Raw genomic sequence first — 26,882 nt, 5'->3', positions numbered from 1 at the left:
AATAAAATCGGTTCAGCAGTTTTTGAGTACTCCAAACAAACAACAAACAAACAAACAGTTGGAAGGGTTTAAGGAACTATTTGATCTGACTGAGTAAGTTGAATATGTCTCTTGTTTTCCCTGTGGTGCTGTTTATTTATGTAGTATATAAAACCTCTTGTGGGGCACAAACACATTTTTACTTGATTACCCTAGAACCCTCGTTCACACACGTGCTCTGTGTTAACCTAAAGTTAGTAGCCATCTTAAGTACAGTGCATATGAAAGGTCTCCAAACCTTTCAGTCTTTTACTACCGAGTTCAAATTAAGAAACAGATTACAAAAAAAGGAGTGTGCGAATTGTTAAAGTATTTTCTCACACTGTTCTAAAATTCTGCCATTTCCGAGTGTGTGTTGCAGTGCAAATTACATAGAGCCCTCTGTGAGACAGCAGTTTCCTGTTTCTTCTTTTTTTCTTCCCCATGAGAGTGTAAAACATGGACCAGACCCTTTGGATTCAGGGCAGTTTTTTGAGTTACTCAGAGCAGTGCTGATAAGTTTGTATATATCTGCAGGGACCATCTGCAAGCAGGCTATAGATAGCAGGTGTGTTGGTAGCAAGAAGATGGAGGCAGATATTTAAGGAGTGTGCAGCTGTGGGAAGAGGGTAAGACTGTGATAGAGCTGCATGCAGGTGAAGTGGTCTAAAAATAGTAAAACACAGATAAAGGTCTGCAGCGTACGTGTGGAGAGGAGCATCTCACACACACACACACACACACACACACACACACACACACACACTGATATAGGAGATAGTGGCCGTGTGTGTAAATATTCTGAGCACGTGTATGATGTTTAGACTTGAGTGGAATGAACAGACAGAGAGAAAGGCTGTGTGTGTCTCCACATGCACACCACATACTGGTTGTGTTTATGCTGAGATGATGAGGACATTGTGTTTAGCTTTGGGAGATACCTAATGTATGTAATCTGGTGTGTGCGTGTAGTGTGTGTAACAGGTAGCAGATGTTTTTGCTGGAAGGAGGAATGACTTCCTCTGTTATTGTCAAAGAACAAATGTTAGTGGGCCAAGTGCAGAGCTGGGAACTATCACAGCTTCTGAGGCAGGCTGTTACCACCCTGCTGACTTTCTCACACACACACTGAAGAGGTTTGATAACCCACACAGGAAGGTTTCCATCCAACTCCGCCTCCAGCCCCAATCCATTCTTCCTTATGTTGCAGATTCTTCTATGTCATTGTGAATAAGAGTATGAGTTTTGTGCTGAATGGTGTAAATCAGATATGGCTTAACATCAGGGCTGTCATGGGGGGGGGGGGTAAAGGCCCCAAACAACCACTTGGACTCAAAATGAACTAACACCACCTCTACAAATTCAGTAGAACTTTTAAGGGAAATCTGGCTTGTCACACTCGGTTGTGATGGCTACAGCTCGCCCCTCATATCTCACAGGTTTTGCCCATTGACGAAATTTCAACTTATTTGCCTCAGGAAAGTATTTTTGGGGCGCTGTGACATTCATTGGCATATCCTCATGAAACAGATGGTTCCAGAGGTCTGGTGACCTGTTAACATGGTAGCCAGCCAAGAATGTTATGGAAATTCTAGCATCAATCAGTAACAGTAGCTGTGTTTGGTATTTTGCAAATACTGACTAGCTTATCTCCTTGCCAGTTAGATTGCTGTTAACATCCTTCATTTAAGAGATGTAATTGTTGCGTCAAAACCTGTTTCATAATTGTCTGCACATCTCTTTTGTGGAGCCGTGTGTTGATGCAACACAGCTAGTTATATATATGAAATCTGCAGGTAATTTCTGTCGGGGACAATTCCCACAGTCAAAAGTTCAAATGAATACATTTTCATCAAACGAGAATTTCATGCAGAAGTTGAGCATGTTTTTCCTCTCTTCAAAAGAATCTGCTAATCATGGTGTTTTATTTGAAAGTAATAGATTTTGTTGTTCCATTTTAGTATTACTTGTACTGCATTTTGAATGAGATCAGCCTGTTCCAACCTGAAGCAGCTCTGTCCTCTGGATGGCCTCAGTAAGGCCCTTGTCTAAAACATCTTAAAACAAATTGGAATCCCTTCTGTCACGCCACCATGCCCCAAACCTCAGCTGATACAACCAGAACTCAGCTTGAGAAGCCCATCGGACAGGCCGACAGTAAAACAACCCGACACCGACCTCCACTCTTGACACGTGCCAGCAACAGCCGTGGCCCAGAGCGCCTGGTACGGGCCAGAACTATTAAAGCTGTGGCCTGTGGTGGTTTGAGAAGGGCCAACTTGACGGATGTAATCCTTTGTGTGTTTCCACAACAGAGACTAAATGAGACTGAGAGGAGGAGGAGGCTCAAGAATTAGGAGAGTTGCTGTCTCCTTTTCTCTGGCAGCGGTGACAATGGTGTTGTTTTTCCAGATGCATTCTTTCGTCTTGTCTTCCAACATTTTTTTCTTTGGCCTGCTGTTACGACTGCTGCCTTTGGCCAGTGGTGTGCCTGGGCTTTCTGAGAAAATCCTCAGGGCAGAACCAGTGAAAGAATGCATGGGCCTGAAAACCCAGAAAGCCAACTTTTAATATGACATAAGATTTACCTAACCCCGAAAGAACATAAGGACATTAACCCTAGAGTTGTAAACATTGAATCCTAGTGAGGACAAACAACGATCAACCGTCACACAACTTTAGGGTGACCTGTGTACAGTGATGAACAAATGAGTGGATGAATTTAGTTGATAGTTTAAACGTGTTAGTTCATGTGTTAGAGTTATAAAACAGTAACAGTTGAAGATGTTCCGATACCATTACCAGTATCACAAATGCCTCTGATACTGCCGGAAATGCCTTCATTGCATTTAAACACAACAATATATTCAACAAAGACAGCCCCAAAGAAAGAAAAGTAATTGACAAACTAGATAGTAAAATAAGTTCTATGGTATTCTTTTGCTATGGTATTGGAGTGGTTCTCTTATCTGCCGATATGCAAAGTCCAGGTATCGGGAAGAGGAAAGTGGTATCAGAACATCTCTAGTTCAAGTCCTGGAGAATAAAAGGATGAAACTACGAGGTGAAAATTTGGAAGCTCATTATTTTCATCCTGAAGGTGGAGTTAATTTGATCATGATATTTAATCCTTTATGCCACCTGCAGTTTCTCTACCGACTACGAAGTTGTCAATCCATTAAAAAGTTTTCCAAAATCTTTTATTCATATTTCACAGTCGTCATCACAGTGTGCTTCCATACAAAGTCACAAAATTCAAACTGAGGCAAAGTTATCCTGTGATGAGGCAGTGAGATGTGGTTGAAATGTCCAGAAAACGTCTTTCTTCTCAGACTCCCACACACACACACACACACACACACACACCCCTCATGCTGCTAACATAAAAAAATTGCTCTGGTCAAACTTTTGACAAAGACGTGGTAACACAGTTCTTGCGTGCGCACACAGACATACACCCACACCACTGAATGACTTGGTTGTCACACCCATGTCCAAATGCATACGTGAGGGAGTATGACTTGTTGTCTAGGAAGCATATGGAAGCTTTGTTTGTGCGAGAATAACGCTATATAGAGTAAAAGCGTGTTTTTATTTCTTTTTATATTTAGACCGTCTTTATTGGGATCTCTTTTTGCCTAATTGGGCGCGTCCACACTTTGCCTAACCCCTATCTGGTTTTATGTGAATGCCGATTTATATGTTTCTTTGTGCATGTGTTTTACTGGACTGAACCACGAATTGGCGTGCAATTATTTGCACTTGCACTTGCTCTGTGTGTGTGTGCACACGCGTGTTTGTGTGCATGCGTGTGTGTACACGCATGTGTGCGTGTGCGTGTGTGTGCGCGTGTGCTTGCTTGCTTGCTGCCGCGTGTGGTCAGTCTGTGGTTGCGGCAGTGGGAGGGACGGCAGGGCAGGCTGATAACAGAGTCTGAAGGGACCTCACATCCACCACCACTATTTTTACCGGGCCCAAAAGAGGAGTAAGGCTTGTTGCAGCACACACTCAGAAAAACACTCAAACACACATACACACATTTAAACGCCTCACTAGGATACAAGGCCTTTGATATTTTTCATATTTAGCACTGCTGCACCAAGTTTTTCTTCTACATAAACTGCTCTAGAATCTCTCCTCTAGAGGGGGAAAATATATACATAAAAACAATATCATCATATTAATAATGATTAAAATTCATGTTTCATGTGAAAGATGTTCGTAGAGATTAACCCAGAGATTCACCTCTATTCAGCATTTTAGTGTCTATCAGCTCATTGTTTTGTCGTCATGGCCGACATCTTTACTGTTTATGTTGTTTCATAGTTATCGTCAACCAGATTTTTAACAGAGAAAAAGCTATGATAAACTTCAGTACACCTTCATCCCACAAGCAACAGCAGACAAGTAATAATTGTTTGATTGATTTGCTATGTGATATGTGAAAATTTAAAAATGGAAATTGCCATCCGTATTTATGTTGTTATTCATATGATAGGGGCGAGAAATATACGATTTTTCTTTTCCAGCTCCCTTATGTTCATGAAATGTGTATTGTTTTGTAAAATAGTTTTCGGATAACACTGAAAGGAATGAAATAAACTAAATAAAGTAGACACAGTAAGAGATTAGCTTGTAAAAAGTGGAGTATTTAGTGGCTCAAGGGCCAGATATTAGATCCTAATGCTAATTTACAATAAAAATTCACGATAGTAATTCTCAATATTTTTTGTACATAAGAAATAGGAGATATTCATAAGAAGAATAGAAACTACTTTTTTGTAAAGAAATATAAAGCAAGCTGCCTCACATTTGAACAAGACGTATTATGGTGTGATCATGGTGTGATCATATCTGGGTGCAAAGTCGCTCAGTGTGAAAGAGTAATATCTCAAGTGATACATTTCCTGCAGGTGTAGGAGTTGTGGCAGATCCGAGTGAAGCATCGCGCCTCATAGCATTAATCAGAACTTTAAATTGGATTAACAATAAATTAGCCTGCATCAGGCCTCTGTGCTGCCATCTTATCATCTCCCATCCATTTGTATCTTGATCCAGTCCCAGCATCTCCTCCTCCCACACGGGGTGCAGTGCACTACTCTGTCTTTGGGAGGAGGAACAGGGAGGCTGCGTTTTCTATAAATATTCCGGTTTTCTCCATGCAGGGCTGGATTGAGCTGGTTGGGCCTCCCATGTAGGGACTTCCCAACCCGATGGATATGGTGTAGCTGTGGAGTGCACAGAGACTGAATGGAGACATGGGGCTCTGTCACTGACACTGGAACCAGTGCTGGTACTGGGGCTGGTAATACTGCTAATGAACAGGCCTGTGCACCAATTCCATTGCTTGTAATAATACTGAACGCAAAGTGTTCCTATAACCATCAAGAATGATTGATAAAAAGAGCTAGTTACATCTTTACTGCGGATGTGCTGATAAACCCCCACAACATCTTAAACATGATTGTTGATTTAAATGTAAGGTCAGATGATCTGTTGACCACCAAGTCATATGTTATAGTGTTGATATTAGTATAGAACACATTTGATGCATTCATTTTTTGTATCTTCCCAACTTCAAACCTCATCTATTCATTCATAACTTATTATTATTCAAATATTCTCCATCTTGTCCTATGTTCTAAAGATTGTAGTTGCATGCAGGATTTTATGGTCACGTAGCGCTGCCCTGAACAGAATGTCATGCTTGGTTTTATTACAACAGGTTCAAGAGGCCACAATTTAGCTGATTTTGCGGGTGTAAGGTTTTCATGACATGTTTCCTATTCTGCACCACCACAGAAGGTTTTACTGACATAGATTATTAAGATTGATTTAGTCTGAGACCATTGTGTCAGTCTGACAAATGTGCACATGTTTTCTACAAGTGAGCTGTGACCTATGAATCTGCCAAACCTGGTCAGAGCTCACACTGAACCTGAAAACACATTCAAGGGCAGCAGATATTTGCAGAGAATGCTTCAAATGTGACTTATTCTTTAGTAATCAGTTTTTGGATCGTGGAATCACTTGGATTCAATATCTGGTTTGGGAGTCAGCTCCAGCACTGACTCCTTGTTTGTGGAAAAGCCTGTAGAGAGTGACAGCAAGAGTAAGAAGGACGCAGAGGTGTGGAGGCTGTTTGTGTGAGCCCAGTGAGTGTCGCCTGGGCGTGGAGACTGCAGGAGAAGAGAAGGGGCAGGCCGGGACTCGGTGGCCAGGCTTGGTGCTACGTGGTCGGCCTGGTTTTTCCCCACGTTGCCTTCCCTGCATGGCGTAATGAATGGCTTCCTACTGGTCTGTGGCCGTGGCCCTGGCTTAAAGAGTATACTTACCAAGGCCCAGAATACACACCCCAGCCAGCCAGCCAGCCTGTGACCTGGCCTCTGAACACTCCCAACCACCAGTCCACCTGCTACAAACTGGCTCCATCTCACTGTCTCATCAGCCACAATGAAAAGAATGATTTGATCCTCAATGGGAAACAGTTAAATACGTTTTTCTCCTGTCCCCACAAGCTGTGCAGTTACTGCCGTCTTTTGAGGCGCACGTGTTTGTCACACAGGTCAGAGCTCAGGAAAGGATGGTTCTCTGGAGTGAAAGGTCGGGCACTCTAGAGAACCATCCTTCATTGAGCTCTGACCTGTTTGTACACATGTTTGTCACACAGGTCAGAGGTATGGCACTCGCTGTTTCCTCTTAATGATTAAGTAAGGTCTTGGAAGTAGTTGGTTACGGCCACACTAATATGTTTTCGTTTTAAAACAAAATATCTCCCTTCAGATTAGTGTTTTTGCTCTGAATCAGACCTAATCTCCATCTATATTAAAACACCTGAAAAAACACATCACATGACCACTCGCGTACACTTGGGATACGTGTGGTGTAAATATGAAGCAGTTTGTCTATTTGCAGTTGGTTACTTGGTTCCAGATAATCATTGATGAGGTGGAACTGTTTCTGTTGGCATTGCTTTGCCGTCACCGCTGGTAGTCGAGTCATGACAGGTCTGAACCGTTCAGGAAGCAAATGCATGTGATTTCATCTTTTTTTTTTTTTCTGAATCTATTTCTGTCTGCTTCTGACTAAAATGCAGTCCCAACAATTTCAAACTAAAACCCTCTGCTTGATAAGTGTGGAAGACATTAGTGTAAATGTAGCAAAAGTCGTGCATTTTATAACCAAAAATGTATTGTGTCAACTTTGTGTCTCTTTCATACATGATTTTCTTGACTTCAGTTTGGCAAACTAGTTTAAGCAGGCAAGACTCAGAAATACTTTGTGAATCTAATAAACTTCTATTTTTGCAGTTGGTGACAAGATCTAGCAACATTAACGTTAAGCTGATGTGTTTTATGTGCCGATGGTAGTTCTCAGATTTATAACATTTCAAATGTGTCTGTATTTGTGTCTATTCAGGTGCTGTTTCTCCTGCGCTCCTACCAGGCTGACTCACACAGACCCCTGCCAGCAGGAAATGGCATCAGCGAATCTCTCAGTCAGCGCATGTGGCTCGCCTCTCGGTAATCCTAGACACACACACACACACGCACACACACAAAGATAAGCATCCCTCCCTCGTTCCCAACTTGCTCACCAGAAGAATAGCTCCTTGTCCCTTGTCCATCCCCTCCTTGGCCATGTCCGCTTCATGTCCTGCCCAGGCTTACATTTCAAAGACACCGCCTGCTGTCCCATCCGCACACCCCCACCTACACCTCTGGCCCTCTCACCCAAGATGGAGGCCTCAAGATGGTGCAGATTACCCTCCTACCGGGCCGAGGTCAGGCCCAGGTCTCTCATCTCCCCCCTGCTGCGGCCTACAGCAGATAACACAGGGTTACTGGGTTAGCAACACTAGCCCCGCTAGCTCCGCTTGGTTACACTGATGAGCCTTTATTAAGATGACGGGGGGAATTCTTGCTCACCGGAGCACGCCCGCAGACTGTCTGTTTGATCACCCCACAGAGCCCGGCACCCAGATCTAAGGACATCACAGGTCAGAGGATCTCTGCTTTTGGAAAAAGAAAACCAATTTTCTCATCCAGAACACCACTAATTTGAAGCGGCCACCTTCCAAAAAGGATGGAATGCATTGTTCGTCTAGTGAGAGTCTGCGTTTGGTTTTGGCCTTGCAACGTCTCCGCGTTGTGTCATTCACTGTCGTTCACTTTTTCTGGCTCCCAGAGGTTATTGGCGCTGTAACGATGACTGCACACATACCACTCACTGCTGTTGACTCTGGCTTTGTGGTGCTGCAGCAGACTCAGTACCAACGGAGTAGAACATCTCCAGTGTGCTGTTTGGCGCTAATGATTGAACTTCAGCATAAAGCTCACCTCTCATTCACGCACACAAACACACAGGAACAACTTCACAGGACCCATCTCTTCCCGAATGTGTTTTCACTTAAGACGCACACACACAATCCCCTTGGCCCTTTCCTCAGCCTCCACTCCTGTATGTGCGTGTGTGTGAAGCGTGCAAAGGATCTGTGCATGGGTGTGTGTGTGCGTGTTATTAATATCTGAGTGATGAAAATATGACGTCAAGATCTCACACTGTGCCCCTTGTTCTCTCACACACACACACACACACTTTGGCAGCGTAGTGGTCATACCCTTGACTGAGCACACACATCAACTGAACACACACACACTTCTCACTGCCCACACATGCTGCTTCACTTACATACAGACCATAGGCCGACACAAGCCATTCATGCCAACGTTCACAACTAATGTAAGTGTAGTAATTCTGTTGTGAACGCGATGGGTCATAGGCTTCATAGTAAATTGATTAATTGTGTATTTTTACAAACGGAGAGAAAACAAATACAACTGGTTCCTTGATCGTACAGCTGGGGGCATCTCATGTGATGGGTCCACGCTCTTCGCTTCAAGGACTCGCCATTAATGAAGACTGATATCAGTGAACAGTCAAATGTCTTATGCTCTCAGCTGTTGATTCAGGACTGACAGTGACTTTTTGTTTCAGTTGGCAACATGGAATTAATCCAATTCATCGTCCGATCATGTGCTGAAAGGATTCGCTGTTAAATCAATCAGTTCATCGCCAACAATTTTATGTATTTTGTTGTCCAAACTGGGCAGCACTAACAATACATTACTTACAATTAAAATAAGACGAATAACACAAACCAAGCCCGGTGAAAGTGTGGGCTTAAACTCGCCTGGGTTGTGAGCACTATTGCCCAAATCTTCTTCATGGACTTCTCTATATTTTGCTGTGTTCACCTTCTCCCCAGTTCTGACCATTCTCCCTGACTTTGCCCTGAGTTCTGCCTTAAGTGTTCAAAACAGAGACTCTTTTTCCTCGTGCTCAACAGTCCATTAAACTGTGTTTGAGAGACTTTCCCCTTTTCCACTGGTCAATAAACCCCACGAACATCTGGGTTTTGTCTGCAATGGGAATGTATACAGTTGACTCCCGGGTCAAATGACTCTGCAGTTGACCCAGGTTTTAATCGACTATGGCTCTGAACGGCAGTGATGGATACATGACACCCGAGGGAACGCACTCTCAACGATGTGAGAAAGCACCGCAGTTTTCAGTGTGTGCATGACATTGAAGGTGCACTGGGAAAGGAGTCAATCCCCTTTTTTAGAGGATTATCCCACGTTTGAAAACCCTGCATTTACCTACTAATTTCGTCATAAAAGAGATATAAGCAGGTTGTTGTTGCATCCCTTTTACCCATAGTGGTTTCCATCCTGCCACCTCTAGAAAGGAGCCACTACTCCTGTTTGATAGAGAGCTGCTGATATGGTCTTATTTCCAGTAGCACCTCCCACCTCTGCAGAGGACCTCTTAACCTCTGTGACAGTGACCTCCTTGAACAAGGCTCTTCTTACCTGGTTTCTCATTATGCCTGGACAACTAACTATAAGAGGAAGAGTCCCGGTTATTACAAACTTCTTAGTATTGAGGTCACTGTCACTCCTGGCAACAGTCAAAGCTTTAGAGATGGTTTTATATCCTTGCTCTAATCTATGCCTCGCCACAGGTTCACCACAGAGGTCTGCAGAGAGCTCCCTGATGTCATGCTTTGGTTTTTGTCCTGACATGCAGTGAGACTTAATATACACAGACGTGACCCTTACGTAAATATGTCCTGTATATAACCGTTTATTTTGCCACAGGTGAAGGCAAGTCAGGTTCTAGACAAATCTCAAGGATCATTAAAACAAACACGATGCACATGACCACAGGTTATAGCGCCATAGCAAAGGGTCTGAATGCTTTTGTAAAGAAAGATTTCAATTTCTGAGTTTTAATAAATTTGCAATATTCTGAGTGTTGGCAAAATGTTATAGTAGTATGCCACTGTAAAACAATTAAAGGAGTCATATATATATATATATATATATTATAAATCAAGTGATAAACAGAAAACTTTAAAAAAAATGCTAGTAAGTCTACATTGAGTCAAAATAAGTTTAATTCTGTTATGGTAAAATATGAACTGTCTTTTCTTACTCCTTATTTTTCCATTATACTCACTAGAAATATTCGTCTGTGCTTTTGCAACTTAAAACCCACAGCAGGAGGTCTGACCAGGACAAGTAACGTCAGCCCCAGAGATCACATCCAATCACAAAAAGTCACCAGAGTTTCTCTCAACCAATAGATTCATTTAGTTACACATCTCCAGTGACCTAATTCAGCAGTTTGTGGTGAGACATGAGCCTGTTTCTGAAGAAAATCTTTGTCTGTGATCTTAATGGAAAAAAAGATAACCAATGACTGGAGGCTGCAATGTTACCTCTTTAACTCAATAGGGGAACATCTCCGTAATGAAAGGGGGCTTTCATTACAAAAGATTCAAGAACATTAACTTTGTATTTTTTACCAAAAACAATTTCAATCAAGAGTGGTTGACTGTAAAAAAACAACAACATTTTGCTGAGGTTAAACTCATTTTCTCCAGTTTTGTGTGTGTCAAGAGCAAAGCTTATTATTTAAGGTTTATTTGTTGGATGCAGAAGCTAAAAGAAACACCCTGTCTTCTTGTTGTTCTCTCTTTTTAGACAGAATAGCTGCGTGGTGACCAGAGGAGCCTTTCTGGACGTGTTAGTGGGCCTGTGTGGGCCGAAGGTCAGTCTCCTGGAAGGTGAGTAGTGTCTATTTCTTTCATGTCTCAATGCAGGCAGCAGGATACACACACAACTCATCTCACTTTACTGACAAGGTTTCAGGAAACATACCAAAGTTTTAAAACAATGAAGTACTCCTGCAGGATAATCCACTGCTCCAGTCCCTGTCCATACTGTATTTACATTTTCTATCTAAATATTCAGTTTGGTTCATGAGCAGGCGCATGCTTTGGTGGTTATACGTTAGATTGCACTTTCATTGCACTGCCTTTCACTTTCCTTGGTCAAATGTTGTAGTTCACTGATTGGCTTCCTTACATGTCACTCTCACAGTCCCCAGCTCTAAAGACTCTCAGCTAGTTATTTTTCTACTAATGAGGGAAGTATGTAGTTATAGATCAAACAGATCCTGCTTAATGTAAATCAACTATATATCCTTAAATATATGTATTTAAGGGTTACATATACATATATGTAACCCTTAAATATATAATTCTTCATTAAATGAAGGAAAAAAACATTTAGAGATTTCAAAAATAGAGTCATAATTTAACAATAACAATGTCATAATATCATGAGAATTATAATTTTTTTAAATGAGGAAATTGGCAGCAAGGAGAACCCGTGCTTGTGAGTTTCACTGCTTTTTATCCAAACCAATCTCATTGTTTCTTTAGAATCTATGAAATGTCTATGACTATCACACAGATGTAACCAATGATAATCTTTCAGTCGACAACTGACAACAACTCATCAACTTTCTCATCAAAAGACACAATTTCCACAAAATCTGTGTGGTCCTCAGAATTGACCCAATTTTCTGCACAATCTTTTCAAAGACCAGATAATTGTGATAATTGGAGCTGATGTGATTAAATTAAGTGTTTCTTTTGTGAAACCAATAACTTAAAATGATGCTCCACATTCCTCATTTTAATGCAGGTGACAGGCTGATCTTCTTATATTACCTCTCTTACGTGACACAAAGCCTAAAATTTCGCCTTTATTCTCGTAAAATGACGACCTTTAGCCTTAATTGCCCTAGCATCATAAAGAAACAACTAGACCTGTGTCATATATTTTGTTCACTTGTCTAATTACATGATCTAAAATGTTTTACAACTATGTTCAAACCCAGAGAAATACACAATGTTATTCAAGGTAAAGGGACGTTTCATTTTGTTCACCTTTTAATTGCGTCCATTCCACTTTACCTGTGGCTTTTTCCGTCTGTGCTATAACTTCCGGAGCAAGCAAATGTGAATATAACTTTAATACATTACGTCATCTGTGAAAATGATTTGCACCTGAGTCGCGGTTGGTTATATGTTTTGTCTACTTATTCGTTTACTTATTCGAGAGAAACAGCATTTCAATCCTGTCTATGTCCTTTTCATATGGCAGGATTGACAATAAACTTGACTTTGACTTTGAGGTAGATATTGATTGACAATGGTGATTAAGACAACAACTCCCAAGAAACCACTCTCAAACTAGGTGTTTGTTATTGTTTTGATTGAGAAAGTGAGATTTGGGGTAATAATTGACTTTCCAGTCAGTGTTAACCGGAGGATAACATTTGGGCAGTACATTGCAGCAGACAGAGAATGTTGTCAGTCAAATCAGATCGAACTGCTTGATACGACAATAAAAGATAACATTATCTTGGCGCCTGAGTGGACAAGGCCTCTCTTCCACTGGGCAGCAGCCTCACTCTCGATCAGACTCACCCTGGGTCTGGATCCGCAGCTGCCTGTACCCAGAAATCCTCACCCAGGGGACTGAAGTTTGTCTTTCTCTCTCCTGGACTCGGGTCTCTCTTGCAAATGAGTTGTTAATCTCTTAATCTCAGTTTGAATGAGATTACCAAATTAAAAAGTCTCCTATTGTGTGTAAAAAGTTTGAATGATAGTGGTTTAGGGTTTGGTTTTGAATGTGTTGTCATCTCTGGAGTTTTAGATCTTCTATGGTGTTTTGCTGAAGTCAGCCAGTTGCTGGGGAGTTTGATAATCTCAGTAAGCAGCAACTGTGTTCCCTCCATTTGTTGTGAGTTTGACTTTGAATACTTGTACGTCAGAACAGACAACCCCGCAACGTTTGCTGGCGAGGCTGTCCGCGGCGCTCTCCATTTAGACGGATCGTTGACAGAAGTCAGCTTCATGTCTCGCCTGATTCAGAGAAGCCCCCCCCTAGTGTGTGTGCGGGTTTGTATCTGTGTACGTGGTGTGGTTGTGTGCACATGTGCGCAGATTGGCAGGGGGTCTGCGCGGTGGAGGAATGTGAAACCAAAGGCGAGGGATCTCTGACAGATGGTGGGATTGTGCCTATGACCCAGTTTATGGAGGAGTGCTGTACGGAATGGGAAAAAGAGAGAGAGAGGAGGGGGAGGCACTTAATGTTTTTGGTCTGCCATGTGCTGAACACATGTTTCGCCTTGACAGTGGAAATACCGGGGATTTCTCAAAACAAGCCTGTAGATTGAGGAGCCGGCCTGGCCCGATTTGGCTCTGCTCCTTACATAACTAAATAAGCACCCGTTAGCTTACACACCTCTAATGCCTCTCTATTATTATCACAAGCTTGTCTTTGGCTTCATTTCTCACCCTCTCCCTGCTGTTCTTTCTTTCTCTCTTTTCTTCTTCCCCTCTTCCATGAAAGCTCTTAAGGCCAAAGGTGAACAATCGGCTTTTTCAATATTACTTTTCCCCTTTTAACTGGCTCCCTGCATTAAATATGAACTTTGCATTGAGCAGCCAATTCCTCTCTCCTCTGAACACAGGTCTTTGTAAGTGTGTGTACGTGTGTGCATGCACGTTTCTCTGCCTCGGGCCTTTGATCCTCCCCGACTCATAAAAAAAAAAGCCCCCACCGTTCATTGCTTCATCTCTACCTCCGCCGGTCTTATGTTTCTCTGCCAGTAAAAATGAAAAGAAAGTCGGGAAAGAGACTTGACACAAATTACGGGGAAAAATGGAACAACTGGACTGAATTTGCAGTAATTTCACGTGTTTACATTAGTGTGGTAACAGATAATGATGGTCAGGCTTTAGTCTTTTAGTCCGCCTCAAATTGTTTCCTGGTAAATCTTTCGATTGTCTGATTAGAAAAAAATTCATGGTGTCCTCACAATAAAAGTACTACACCTTTTAGTGCCTTTTTGAGATCATACTTTTGACATCATTACAAACGTAACAGGATATGTATGGATTATATCAGGTCAGTCTTAATACAATACTTTCATGCTGTATATACATTGAAAGTTATTGATTGCTGTAATGGAACCTCATCTCTATATAGACCATGATATGTGCTTTTGACACACAAGTGCACTGCAAAACCCACAGTCATTATTCTGTACAAACTAAATTCAGCTTGAAGGTTTCCTATTCAGTTTTTGTCCCTCATGAGTTATGAACAAAGCGCCACGATGCCTAGTCCTGCTGCAGGTTTCATCCTTTTCCACTAACAGACAGTCGGTTGCCATAAAAACACAAAACACAGCAGCGTCCGAGCAAACATGATGAAAACTGCAAGCGAACAAACCTGGACGTAAACAAGGGGAGATCTAAAACATCAGTTTAACAAATGTTTTACGAGGGAAAAATAATTGATTCAGTGTGTTTTTAGGCCTCCAGGACATACTCAGGGAAAAACCACTGACTGTATATAGGAATTTGTTTATTTACAAGAAAAATCCACAGGGTACCTTTTAAGCTAATATCAGGTTTTAGTCTTTCTGAGTGAAATAAATCATCTTGTAATCATTATCATGTGGGTTTAATGCAGTAAAGCAGTAACTTTGAATAATACCTGCTTGATTTATCAAAGTCATATTGATAATAAGCTCTATATTTATAAAGCACCTTTCAAAGCAGCTGTTAAAAAGGTGCTTCACAAAGTGGACAAGTAAATAAATCAAACAAATACAAAACATCAAAGAGAAGAAGCAAGTGAATACAATGTCATTTAAAATCAAAGACGGCAAATGATCAAATATACAACTAATTTGAGAATCTTTGTAAGGAACAATATTTTTTTACAGTGTAGTTACACTATGACAGGACGTCAGTATGGACACGAGGAACAATTACAGCGTCCCATTAGTAACTTAGTGTTCATACTATACATGCATGTCATGATCTGAGGATGTGATGTGAAAAAAATCCTGTCGTTTAAGTTGAATCAGTTTTAACACATAAAAAACTAGGGTTACCATAATTAGACTTGTAGTATCTTTAGCGTATGGGATTGATGTTCATCTGTGACAGCTTGGTTAGCCATGTAGTTGGATGTTCTCATTTAACTTGAAGATGTGTTTCTCAGTCATAAATATGCACCAACCGCTGCAATCCGATGTCAAGAGAGGAGCTCTGTATTCAGCCTCTGAAACACAACGGAATACTCCACTCGACACTTTACACAGGATGAACCCTCTGCCCCTTTCAACTATGAGAGTAATCTGAAGAAAAAACCTTTTCAGTCTAGAAAAAAACTTTACTTCCTGACTTTTTTTCCTAGTTTAAAATATTCAGATGAAAATGGAGAGCATCACTCTTTGGTTCTTTTTGGTGTCAACCTGTGATGAGGGGGTCACAAGAAGACGTTGCTCTGGTTCTACGAAGTCACAAAGAGAAACGGTTGGAAGCCGCTGCCCTAGAGGAATCTGAATGCAATATGAGCTTCTCGAAAATAAAAGATTTGATGAATGCCTAGAAAACTCATAAAATGTGGTGTTGAGCTCTTTCACGATGCTCTCAAAGTAACATACGTATTTTGGAAAACCTGGGATACGAGGTTATTTGCCGAAAAGGTTTTTTCACTTTGTCCTTTTTTCTCTGGGTATGCAGCCTTTGTCATATTTTAGAGTTTAAGTGTTTTCAGCACTAATTAATTTGGTCAGTAAAGTAGTAAAACTTCCTCATGAATTTAGGAATCTGTCAGCTACTGTGGCTGGTAGACAAAGTCGTCATAGCTTGATGTTATTTATATCACTCAGACACTAAGGATAACTCGTAACCCCCATGCTCACACACACACACACATTTATATATATATATATATATGTATGTATGTATGTATGTATGTATGTGTGTTAAGGGTAATTAGAGGGAGGGAACCCAGCAAATTTTAAAACTCCATCAGCATGTGAAGGAGGTCAGCTCTCTCACTGTCAGACACACACACTCACACTCACACTCACTCCCACGTAGCGTCTGGGGCTTGTTTTTCACAGTTTGGGTAATGACGGTGGAAGCTGATGTGAAATCCAGCTGTGTGCTTGCATGTGAGAGCACGTGCGAGTGTCTGGCCAAAGTTCTAGCTTGACACAGCGTCTTTTACCGCCAGTGGGCTATAGACCGTCTAACGCAGAGCCAAGAAGCTAACTGACACACACACCTACACCCAAGGACTCATCCAGCACACTCTCTTCTACTTTCTGTGAAGCATTAGTACAAAGCAAACTTTGAATTTACTTGCATGTGCACTTGCATAAAATGGTGTTGTTGGATAGGACTTGGGTTTTCACTTAACATTTTTGTGTGGATCACAAAATGTTCTCATCAGGACCTTTTCCTCGCGTCCAAACCTGATTCAGGAAGTTTCTTTGGTTTAGGGGAGGACAATTGTGGGCATGGTTAGCCCAGGTCTATTTAAACCAGATGTTGTGGTTGCATTTACTTTAAATATTTGACCTGTACTGTAAAACAGGCCATCACACATATACACCACCTAGACATGTGAGCAACAGATGATATGAATATGCTTTAGTTTAACGTGGTGAGTATTCAGAGTTTATTTGACTATGTACAGTTCAAACACTTGTTTTCATAGCATTAGTACAGAGTGGAGTTTCATTTGGGGTGTATGCACAGGAATGCTAATAACACCAGGTTAAGGGTGGTTCTCTCAAGTCTCGAGTTCCATGTACTCCAACATCCTAATTTCACAGTGGAAATCAAGAGAAGACCCTGATAACTGATGTTAGCGATTGTGTTTATAATGTTTACTTTCCCAATAACTAAGGGTGTGATAGCATCTGCTGCAGCTGAGGATGATGGAAATGTCATTGACGTCATCGTTGATTAAATAAATCATCAGCTACTTTTATTATTGATTGGGATAGATCTACCAATGTGTGAGACTACCTTAGCTTTGGAAAGTAATACCTTTTTCAACAAGATTAGCAGGTGTACGCAGGTCTTTTACTCCTTTCCCATTGCCTGTAGAGTTTTTCTTTCTGTTTTTCCCCCAGTGAGTCATGTTCTACATCGCGCCGTATACGTACACACCAGAAACTGTGAAGCACTCTCACCTCGCTGTCTTGCCAGTGTTGCATCTTGCACAATACGAAGAAAAAAAGAAAAGCTGTTGCAAAGATGCAAAAAACAATAACTACACTAATGTTACTGGCTATTTATTCACCAACCCCTGGAAGTTCAAGGTTTACGTGCTGGAAAAGGTGCATTGTCTATAATGGGTGGCTGTGGCTGAGAGGTAGAGCGGTCGTCCTCCAACCAGAAGGTCGGCAGTAAACCAAAAATATTTGACATATCAAATAATTTTTCCTGATGATGGGGGGGCGCTAAATAACAAGACAGGACACTGCTGAAGATTTTACACTTCATCCTTAGGGCAGTATAAATAGACCATGGTTGCCCCTCCCCTGAGCTATACCGCAGACACAGTTGTGGACATTTCACTCTTGACCCTAACGCTCCTGTGTGGCTGTTTCCCAAAATCTCTGAAACAGCGTTTTAAGTCATCACGGTGCAAAGAAACTCTCCACTGACACCTGAACCAACATTTAATAACACACCAAGGTTGAAGTTGTGTTTACATTTTATTCCCCTGAGTCAGACCTCATCACACAGTGTCCTGAAATATCGAGTAGTAACCACAACCCATCGGAGCCTGGACTTGCTCCAGCTGCAGGTTTACACACGAGCTGCACAAGTGTAGGAGACACGGGTTTAAATAAACACAGCTGTGGCAGAACAATGGCTACTCATCATCGGACATGAAAAATCACATTGAAAATCTCAGGAATGCCTATTTCACTTACTGTGGGATTGTCTTACTTCTGCCCTCCTTTGATAATCATGAAAAACAGCTTTACATCCTCTCTTCCTCTTTCCTTCTCACTCCCATTAATTCTGTCTTTCTTTTTCCTTCTATCAACTTTACCTTTTCTTTCTTTTTCTCATTTTCATTCTCTTCATATTTCTTTTTCTTTTGTTAATGAGTTTGCCGTTGGTTCAAAGTATTTTTTGGGCCTCCATACTACTTTATTTACTTTCTTTTTGTGTGTGTTTGTATCTTTTTAAGTAGGGTATGAATCAGAACCATAGCTTTATAGTTGACTAGCTAATGGCTGGATGGTGCATTCTATACACACACACACACACACACACACACACACACACACACACACACACACACACACACACACACACACACACACACACACACACACACACACACACACACACACACACACACACACACACACACACACACACACACACACACACACACACACACCATGTACTCCTGTGTTCCAGCATGACAGACAGCCGTTTTCTCTTTGACACGCTCCCATTCACGCTCAGTCATCCTCCTCCCTCTCCTCCCTTCATCATCGGTGTCATTACTGTGCCCCTTCCCTCCATTATAACCATTAGGCTATGCTTATTTGGCCCAGGACCCCCCTTTGAGGATCAGGTTCCATAGTAACCTGGCCCATCTCCACGGTAACCCAGCCCATCTCTGGAGGAATGCAGCATTTACCACTCTTTTGTCAGGCCACGTTTTGAGTGGCGCTGCAGGGCCAGATTGAGTTGCAGTGGGTTTCATAAGCTTTTCTCTCTCTCTCTCTCTCTCTCTCTCTCTCTCTCTCTCTCTGTGTGTGTGTTAGTTTTAATCTAATTGAGTTGGCTGTCAAAGTGGGGTCTGTGTGGAGTCTTGGAGCGAAACTGTAGGGAGGAGCACAGCTTTAGAATGGCATTGGGTTACTCTATAGCTGCCTTGCCTCTGGATTATACTTATATTTCAGAGGAAGTGCATGTGTTAGTGTGCGTGCACGCGTGTGTGTTTATTTGTGTGTGGATCACTCCCCAGGGTGTGTGTTCACAGGTGGTTGGGTTGGCACAGGCATGGGCACTTCCAAACAGACACTGACGCAGCCTTTCCTATAAAAGTCAAAATAGAAAGGAACAGAGGACACTGGCTTCTTCAGTCTGGTCTGTTGTCTGCATCTGTTCGCTTCACAAAGTGTGTGTGTAGAGATGTTGGAATGGATACATCTGAAGAAGCTGAACCTCTCGAGCTTGATAAACAAACATCCTTTATCCTTTAACCTTATTTTCAATATACATTTCAAGCTATAATAGCTGCCTTGGTGTCCGAGGTGAATATCTCCGCTTTCCCAAATCTATCTCCCCTTATTTCCTGTCATGTTTCTACTGACATCTGTCTAAGAAACACATACATTGCTCACAGAGTAAAAAAAGATTAAAGCAGTTTCTGCTTCTTACCCTTTTGCATTGTGACCCATGTGGGAAAAAAAATTATAGAGACATTTTTTATAGACTTTTTATCTGACTGATCCTCAACAACATAATGAATGAACAATGGGTCACAGCATTTATTATCTTATTAGGGGGATTTTGTATATATATATATATTAATTAGAGACTTTCTGGCTTAATAACATTATCTCAGGCTACATACTATTACATTTTCAGCATTTTTAAATTAAAACAATCTAAGTCCACACAAGGATTTTGGCTCCGTATCAGTATCAGTCCCTGTCCATACTAATATGGCTAAAAATGCATATCATGTGACTACTCGTGTACACTGGGCATGTGCGTGTCAGTGTCTTCAAACTAAAATAGGGGCAGCAGCATATACAAACTCCTCAGTTTTAGCGGCTCTAAAGCTCTGGAGTAGTGTGGTAGTGTAGGTGAATCCATAGCAGACTTGATGCATTTTTAAACAAAAACATAGTAGTATGGATGTAGCCTCTTTGTTCTGGCCTTGGATTCAGATATGAGCCTTTGTGTTTGCAGCATTAGAACTTGTCATCACATGTAGTTTTATGCTATCTACACAAACCAACTATTTTAAAGACATGCAGTGTATTAACAGAGGAAATACAGGAGGCTTGGCAAAAGATTCAAGACTTAAGTCCTCTAAAAAAAAATACATTTTTATTTTAATTTTTCTAACAATCCCACACTGGCACCCCACACAGTTGCAATAATCAGTTAAAATATCATGTCAGCTAACATGACAATTCCTTCTTTTCAGATTCACAGGTTGACGAGCTCCGTCAGAGGACTCTGTCCATCCTGATGGACTCAGACCTGGTCATCTCTGATCCCTCCTCTATCACCCGTGGGCCTGGCAGCACCCAGTACCTGCTCAGTCTGGTACGGGTGGCCCTCAGCGCCAGCATGGAGATCCCTGAGCTCTGGAGGGCCCCTCAGCTGACAACGCAGCTCCTGACATGTCTGCTGCAGTTTCCACAGTACGAGGTGAGGGAGCTGGCGCTGCAGGGGCTCCTGAGGAGGCTGCAGGAGGAAGAGGAGGAGGAGGAAAAGGACAGGAGACCTCAGTGGCTGGAGGAGACCACCCTGTCTAACCTGACCGGCCTGGCTCTTCACGAGACACACCCCCAGTGTCTGGCCAAGGTGGGACCACACGCACACATACACACGCAAAAAACATTATGAGAGGTGCATTTATTTGTTGTGTTTTTGTTTGAGAGTCTGTATATATGTCTGGTTGTTTTATAGGACCAAGTGTGTGCGTAATCTCTCGTTTATGCATGTGTGTGTCTGTCTGAGTCTGTAAAAGGCCGTAAACTGAGTCCTGTCATCACACACACACACACACACACACACACACACACACACATTATGAAACCTTTCCAGAAACAAAATGTTTTTCTTATTCATCACATTTTCACTGCACCACACTGACATTTGCTATAAATTGGTAAAATATCCAAATCCATCTGGCCGAGGCTTGCGTGAGAGGATAATCGGCAGCAGGGGACACGCCAAGCACACTGGTAGTGACTCTTTTATACTCTGTCTCTTTTTCTCTGACATACACTCGTGAGAGGGTTTGGTAGGCTTCCACTCTAACGAGTTTTGGAGGGGAAAATGCAGCCTATATCCTGTTTTGGGGACAGAAGGTCGTATTTCAGTGTGTTCATAAAGTTGGGACGGGGCAGCCTGCAGACCTTCTCTGTCCTTCCCTGTCACTCCTGTCGTTAACACTCCTCCAGTGCCGACTCGAGTCACCACCGCTGGGACTGTGTGTGTTTGCATGCTGCTGCTTCAGACATTTTTTGTGTGCCTGTTCGCCAGGCACCGCTTTACAGGCTGGCAGTTAATGTTTAAAGTGTCGGCCCTGTTAAGTGGAGCCTCCCCTCCACCGAGGACATGCCGACCTAACGGGCCAGTTGCCATAGCTCGCCACGAACTCAGCTGAAGCATTATGGGAGTGGGCTGTTGGTCTCTTACTCTGCTCATGATGTCATCGTCAGTCCATATTGAAAACATTTCACAAATGACACACACAGGAGACTGACAGGAAAGATGACAGCCTGATAGACTGGTTTTAGTCATATCTGGAACACAGATCAAATATAAAGCAAATTAGGTTTACGCTAATGTTTGCTCCACGAGTTAAAGTGTCTGGGGTTAACACTAATGGTTTGAGCTGATTAATTACTAAATCTTGAAAACATTATATAAATAAAGTCTTTATAATCACATACTAAGAAAAACCAGGGGGAAATGTCAGCATCGTCAGCAGCTCCATGTAGAAAACAAAGAAACAGTATTATTCTAGTATTGAGTGGTCAGACTGTTCAAACATAACCCAGCCTAACTAAAACAGTGTATTGTAATCATTAAATCATTAATATAAAACAGTATGTTTGAAAGTGTGCTCCACTGAGAGAAACGCCTTTCCTCAATGCTAGAAGAGCAAAGGCTCGAGGGTGACCTGATTTCTTTTTGCTTATTGTTGGTCATAAAAGTGGTTTATAGAGACATTACCGCCAACAGCTGGACTGGTGTAATGCAGTAGACCATGATTAATTGTGGGAAACCCTTAATGCTGAACTAAACTCTGAAGCAGTGTTAGGATAAATGTGCGGGTTAAGTGAATTTCAGGTTGATGTATTTCAGACTACCTGGTAGCATGTAAACCTGCTAAAAAAAACTACTAAAATGACAGAAACCATCTTTGAGAACAAAATATTCGACGTTTACTTTCACTTGGCTCCATGTCCCAACCATTAATATGGAGGAGGTGGGGTACTGCAGCCAGCCACCAGGTGGTGATTGAGAAACTTAAGCTTCACTTTTGGGGAGCAGTCATGTCGTCCATCTTTACATAAGGTCTCTGCTCTTAACACACTCATTAGACTATTTTCCGGTTTGGATTCATTGTGACTTTTGTGATATTAAATCTAAAGTCCTTCCATCCATGAGCTGATTCTAATCCCAGCTGGTGACAGGCGGGGTACATCCAGAGTATCGCAGGGCTAATTCAAAGTCATGTGGTGAAATTTCTTCTTGCAGCCCTGGTTTTTGGTCAAAACCCCTTCCATTGTTTGGGGAGCTGCTTTGAGACAAGATAGCTGCGAAAAGCACCTTGAGGCAGTCTGCTCAAAAAGACAAAGATTTAGTGTTCGACTGCAGTGCAAGCTGGGTAGAGCCTTCGTAGCTTTTTGTTTATGTGTCTGTTCATGGACGTTGGGCGGCTGAATACCTGACAGACAGATGGACAGATAAACGGTGAAAATCCTGGGCAGGGCTGTTAAATGATATAATACCCTCAATAGTTCAAAATGGGAGGTAGATAAAATTTTTTTATCTATGCAGGGACGAAATATTGTCTGATACAGACATTATGACCACCACGGCCACCCAGAAAATTACAATGGGCCGCTGCAGATATTGGACACTACTTGTTGCTGCAACAGAACATTTCCAAACGACTGGTGTCCAACAGTATGAAAAATGGACAAGTGCAGCGCCGTGTGTCTGCATTAATGGGTTTTATAGGCCAATTGGGGGCAGCGGAACAAATGAACAGCACAACATTTACATGGTATCGCATTATTAAGTTGTTACATGTGTTGGCAAACAGTGGTCTCTTTACACATCCAGAGCGGTATCATTCATTTCTGGCCATCTGACAGATGACTGCAGGTCCAGCACACTGAAGTGGAGAGTTTGTGGGCCCCAAAGCCAAAACAAAGAGCTTTAAGATGTTTCATAGCCCTTCACAGTTTGTTGATAACTCTCTGTGGGTTTGTCACCATAAGCGGCTTTGAAATTCTCTACATAGTCAAAGAGCAACTCATTTCTAAATCTATCATACATGTGCTGTACTGTCGTTTGCTACTTGTTTCTTAAACTTAATGATGATTGTTTATGGATTGACAGAACCATCAGCACAAGAGACATATTAGCTAGAAGCCCTACTTGGCCACTTGTCTTATCCTCACATGCACAAATATATAGTCACACACATACACACATACACACAGTTGTTTACACGCAGACACTGAATACACCCGCTCACCCTGCTCTCCGCCCACACAGATCCTGTAAAGCAAGCTTTATTTTACAGCTCTAATAACAGGTTGGAAGAGAGAAAGGAATAATAATCATTGAGATATGCAGGAGGAATGTCAACATGTGTTCTCGGCTGGATGTGTGTTTTTAACAGGGGTCTCACGCGGTGGAAAACAAGTCTTTTCCTCCTTGGACTCGGTCAGCTGCCTCCCTCTCTGGAGGAGTGACCGGGCAAAGAAAACAGTATGGGAAGGATGGAGAGGAGGGGGACGCAGCGATGGGTGACGGACAAAGCAAGTCAAGTTTGGGGGGTTAAGCTGGAAGATGCTTAGAGAAGACGAGGACTGTGTTCCCAGCTGATGGGCAGATGGAGAGAATTGGGAGCTTGAATATGCCCTCAGTCAACACACTCGTTTCTGTGCCTGAATGTAGTAGTCTGACTACATGCATATAATCGTGTGTGTATATGTATTTGCGTGTGTGACAGAGAGAGAGCAAGAGTGAGGCAGCTGTGTACCCGTGGTTAGGGTGTGCGTAGGGAGGATCTGACCGGTGTGGTAAAAATACCCTTTGGGGCAACTTGCCAGCCTGCTGCAGAGAGGACACCAAAGCTGTGTGGATGGATGGCGCTGAAGAACTTCCCCCACCAGTAGCTCTGAGTGTGTCTGTGTGTGCAGCTAAATCAGTCACTTATTTAGTATCTCTTACTCCTTTGACATTCTCTTTCTCTCTGCCTCTCCATCCTCCTCTCAGGTCCTTCAGGTGCTGTGTGTGTTTAGCTCCAGTGGTGAACTCCTGTGGCGGGATGGTGCTCAGACTTTGTCCCAGGAAGAGGTTCTTCTGCACCTCCTCACTCTGGCTCAAAACTCTGTTCACAGGTCAGACAACACACACTTCTTCATGTTCAAATATCCTTCATTATCCCAGAGTTATTTTATTATAATAATATAATGTTTCCTCTGGATCAGAAGATTAGACAGTTCCTGTGTTATTCCAGGTCTGCTTATAGGCCTCATCCATAAGGTTCCACTCCTTTATTAACTATGCAAATAGTACTTTGAGATTGTTTTTGTATCAAATCACATCAAAATGGGTTATGAGTTCAAAAGTCTTTTAATGTCTTGTTAACTCTATTTTTAAAGATTCTAAAATGAAATTGCTTTTCAAAAGGCTGCATCTTGCTTATTTACATCTCTGAAGTTCAACACAAAGCTACGGAGGGTACTTTCATGGAAATGTATCTGGTTATAGCAGTTATACAGATTTCCATTCTGGACCAAAGTGGTGGATCAAGGAACGCTGCCAGTGCCACACCACTAACTTGGCTAAAACTAAATGGGACTGCATTGCCCATGCAAGGTGGTTACCTGAATCGTAATTCTTTAACTCTGACCTTGGGTGTTAGTTTTCTCAATCCAGATGAAAATGTAATAATTCCAGAGGAGATTCAGTACAGTGGGTACCAGAAGATACTGACGAAACAGAGAAAACACACATGGGAAAGCTGAACAGTCCATCAGTCCAACCAGCATGATTTGTTATCCAGTTAATCCTCGTTGTCCAGTTAGATTTGGACATTTTTAAGTTTTGAGTGTTACTGTGGCAGCAAGAGATGGTCAGGTAAGGATAAGTGTAGTTAATGAAGAGTGAGATGGACAGAGGAGGACAGCAGCAACAGGTGAGATTGACTGACAGATAACATACAGAAAGAGCTGTATATTGTTAAGTTATTTATTTGACATTGTACTACAGCACAAGATGCAACCACGTTCTCCTCCATTTGCTGTTTTTTGTTCTGGCTCCCTGTGGTTGTGAATGAGCCCTCACACTGTTGTGTCAGGTGGATTGTCAGGCATCCATTCAGAGCCACAGTCCATGGAGGAGAGACACACAGGTTCCCTCGCTGCACCTGGATGCCTGGAGTCGTTCATGCACTGTATTTACATTTCCAGCCAGAGAGACTTGTAGTTTTTAAAAGTAGGCAAACAGAGAAATGAAAATGTGGATGAAAGCTGATCTTTCTGCTCTGAGAGGCTGTCATCACAACATTATTCCTAAATTAGTGTCAAATGCCAGGCTCCCACTATTACTCCAGTGAGAGCTTACAAGTTCCTGAGTCCCAGGCCCTCTCTTACCACAAACCGATTTGGCACGTACCGTTCCAGTGTTTGTGTGTGTGTGTGTGCTTGTACTGTAAACCCTTTGACAGACACACACACCTTCCTTGACAAGCCACTGCTGTACTATTCTCACCCCGACAAGAGAATACAGACCTGAATGAGGATTGGATTACAAAGGCTTTTAGCCCTGTAAAGCCTTTTCCTGGCCACAATCTCTGGACCCAGGGATCCACTTTCCCTTTGGAGAGGCCCCAGGGTTATGATTAGAGCCAGGGAGGGATGAGATTGGGTTGCTGGCTGCCCTTGTCTGCCATGTGATTGAATGGCACTGGTGCTATTGTGATCCATAATGCACCGGTGAGTACCAGCACACTTCTTTTGTGGATTGTAAGTCAATACAGTTGAGTGATATTTGTGTAGTTGACCACACTGGAGTGTTATGTTTGCCAGAGTACGGCTGCATGTTTCTGTCAGAAATATCAATGGTAACTGAGCCCGACCCAGACCTGATAGGCCTCATGTTTAATGTCCCGACCTGATCCCGACACGGTTGATGTTAGCTGAACCACTGGGTAAGTGTTACCCTGTCATGCAGTTGTTGTGACCCGTTTACCCTGATTACTCGTGTGTGGGCACCTTGTAAATGACCACTAAAAGGCATTGTTTTATAGAGGCGATAGGTCAGTTGTTTTAACTATAGTCTGTAATTACAGATGGATCTCCAGTTTCTCACACAATTCAGAAATGAAGCAAAAATATCCTGGATATGAATTCTACTATTTTGTGAATTTGGAGCCAGCGTCTACATAGTAGCGATTGAGGATGGAGCCGTGTTATCAAGATTCCACAGATACACGTGCTCGACCAATCGCGTGTCAGTCTCAGCTGCTAACCATGACGTTTCACTTTAATTGTATAGCTTCAAATAAATTATTAAAACTAAACTTACTGGAGAAAAGGAAAATGTAACATTCATCAGTGTGATATGAACTACCTAAAATGACAGAAACAATCTGTGAGAA

General features: G+C 42.2%; 1 protein-coding gene across 2 annotated transcripts in view; it reads left to right on the top strand.

The window, feature by feature from the left end:
* Positions 1-26,882, top strand: part of thada (THADA armadillo repeat containing) — a 98,209-nt gene that overhangs the window by 55,687 nt on the left and 15,640 nt on the right. For both annotated transcript variants that reach the window (XM_035172763.2, XM_035172762.2), the window contains 4 exons: positions 7,438-7,541; positions 11,070-11,152; positions 20,448-20,830; positions 24,494-24,618. In XM_035172763.2, the coding sequence (XP_035028654.2) occupies positions 7,438-7,541; positions 11,070-11,152; positions 20,448-20,830; positions 24,494-24,618 (695 nt within the window). The remainder of the gene's footprint in view (positions 1-7,437; positions 7,542-11,069; positions 11,153-20,447; positions 20,831-24,493; positions 24,619-26,882) is intronic.

This window comes from Hippoglossus stenolepis, chromosome 12 (assembly GCF_022539355.2).
Source record: "Hippoglossus stenolepis isolate QCI-W04-F060 chromosome 12, HSTE1.2, whole genome shotgun sequence".
NCBI classification, from domain to species: domain Eukaryota; kingdom Metazoa; phylum Chordata; class Actinopteri; order Pleuronectiformes; family Pleuronectidae; genus Hippoglossus; species Hippoglossus stenolepis.
The sequence above is the reverse complement of the archived record's forward strand: the minus strand, read 5'-3'. Positions and strand labels throughout refer to the sequence as shown.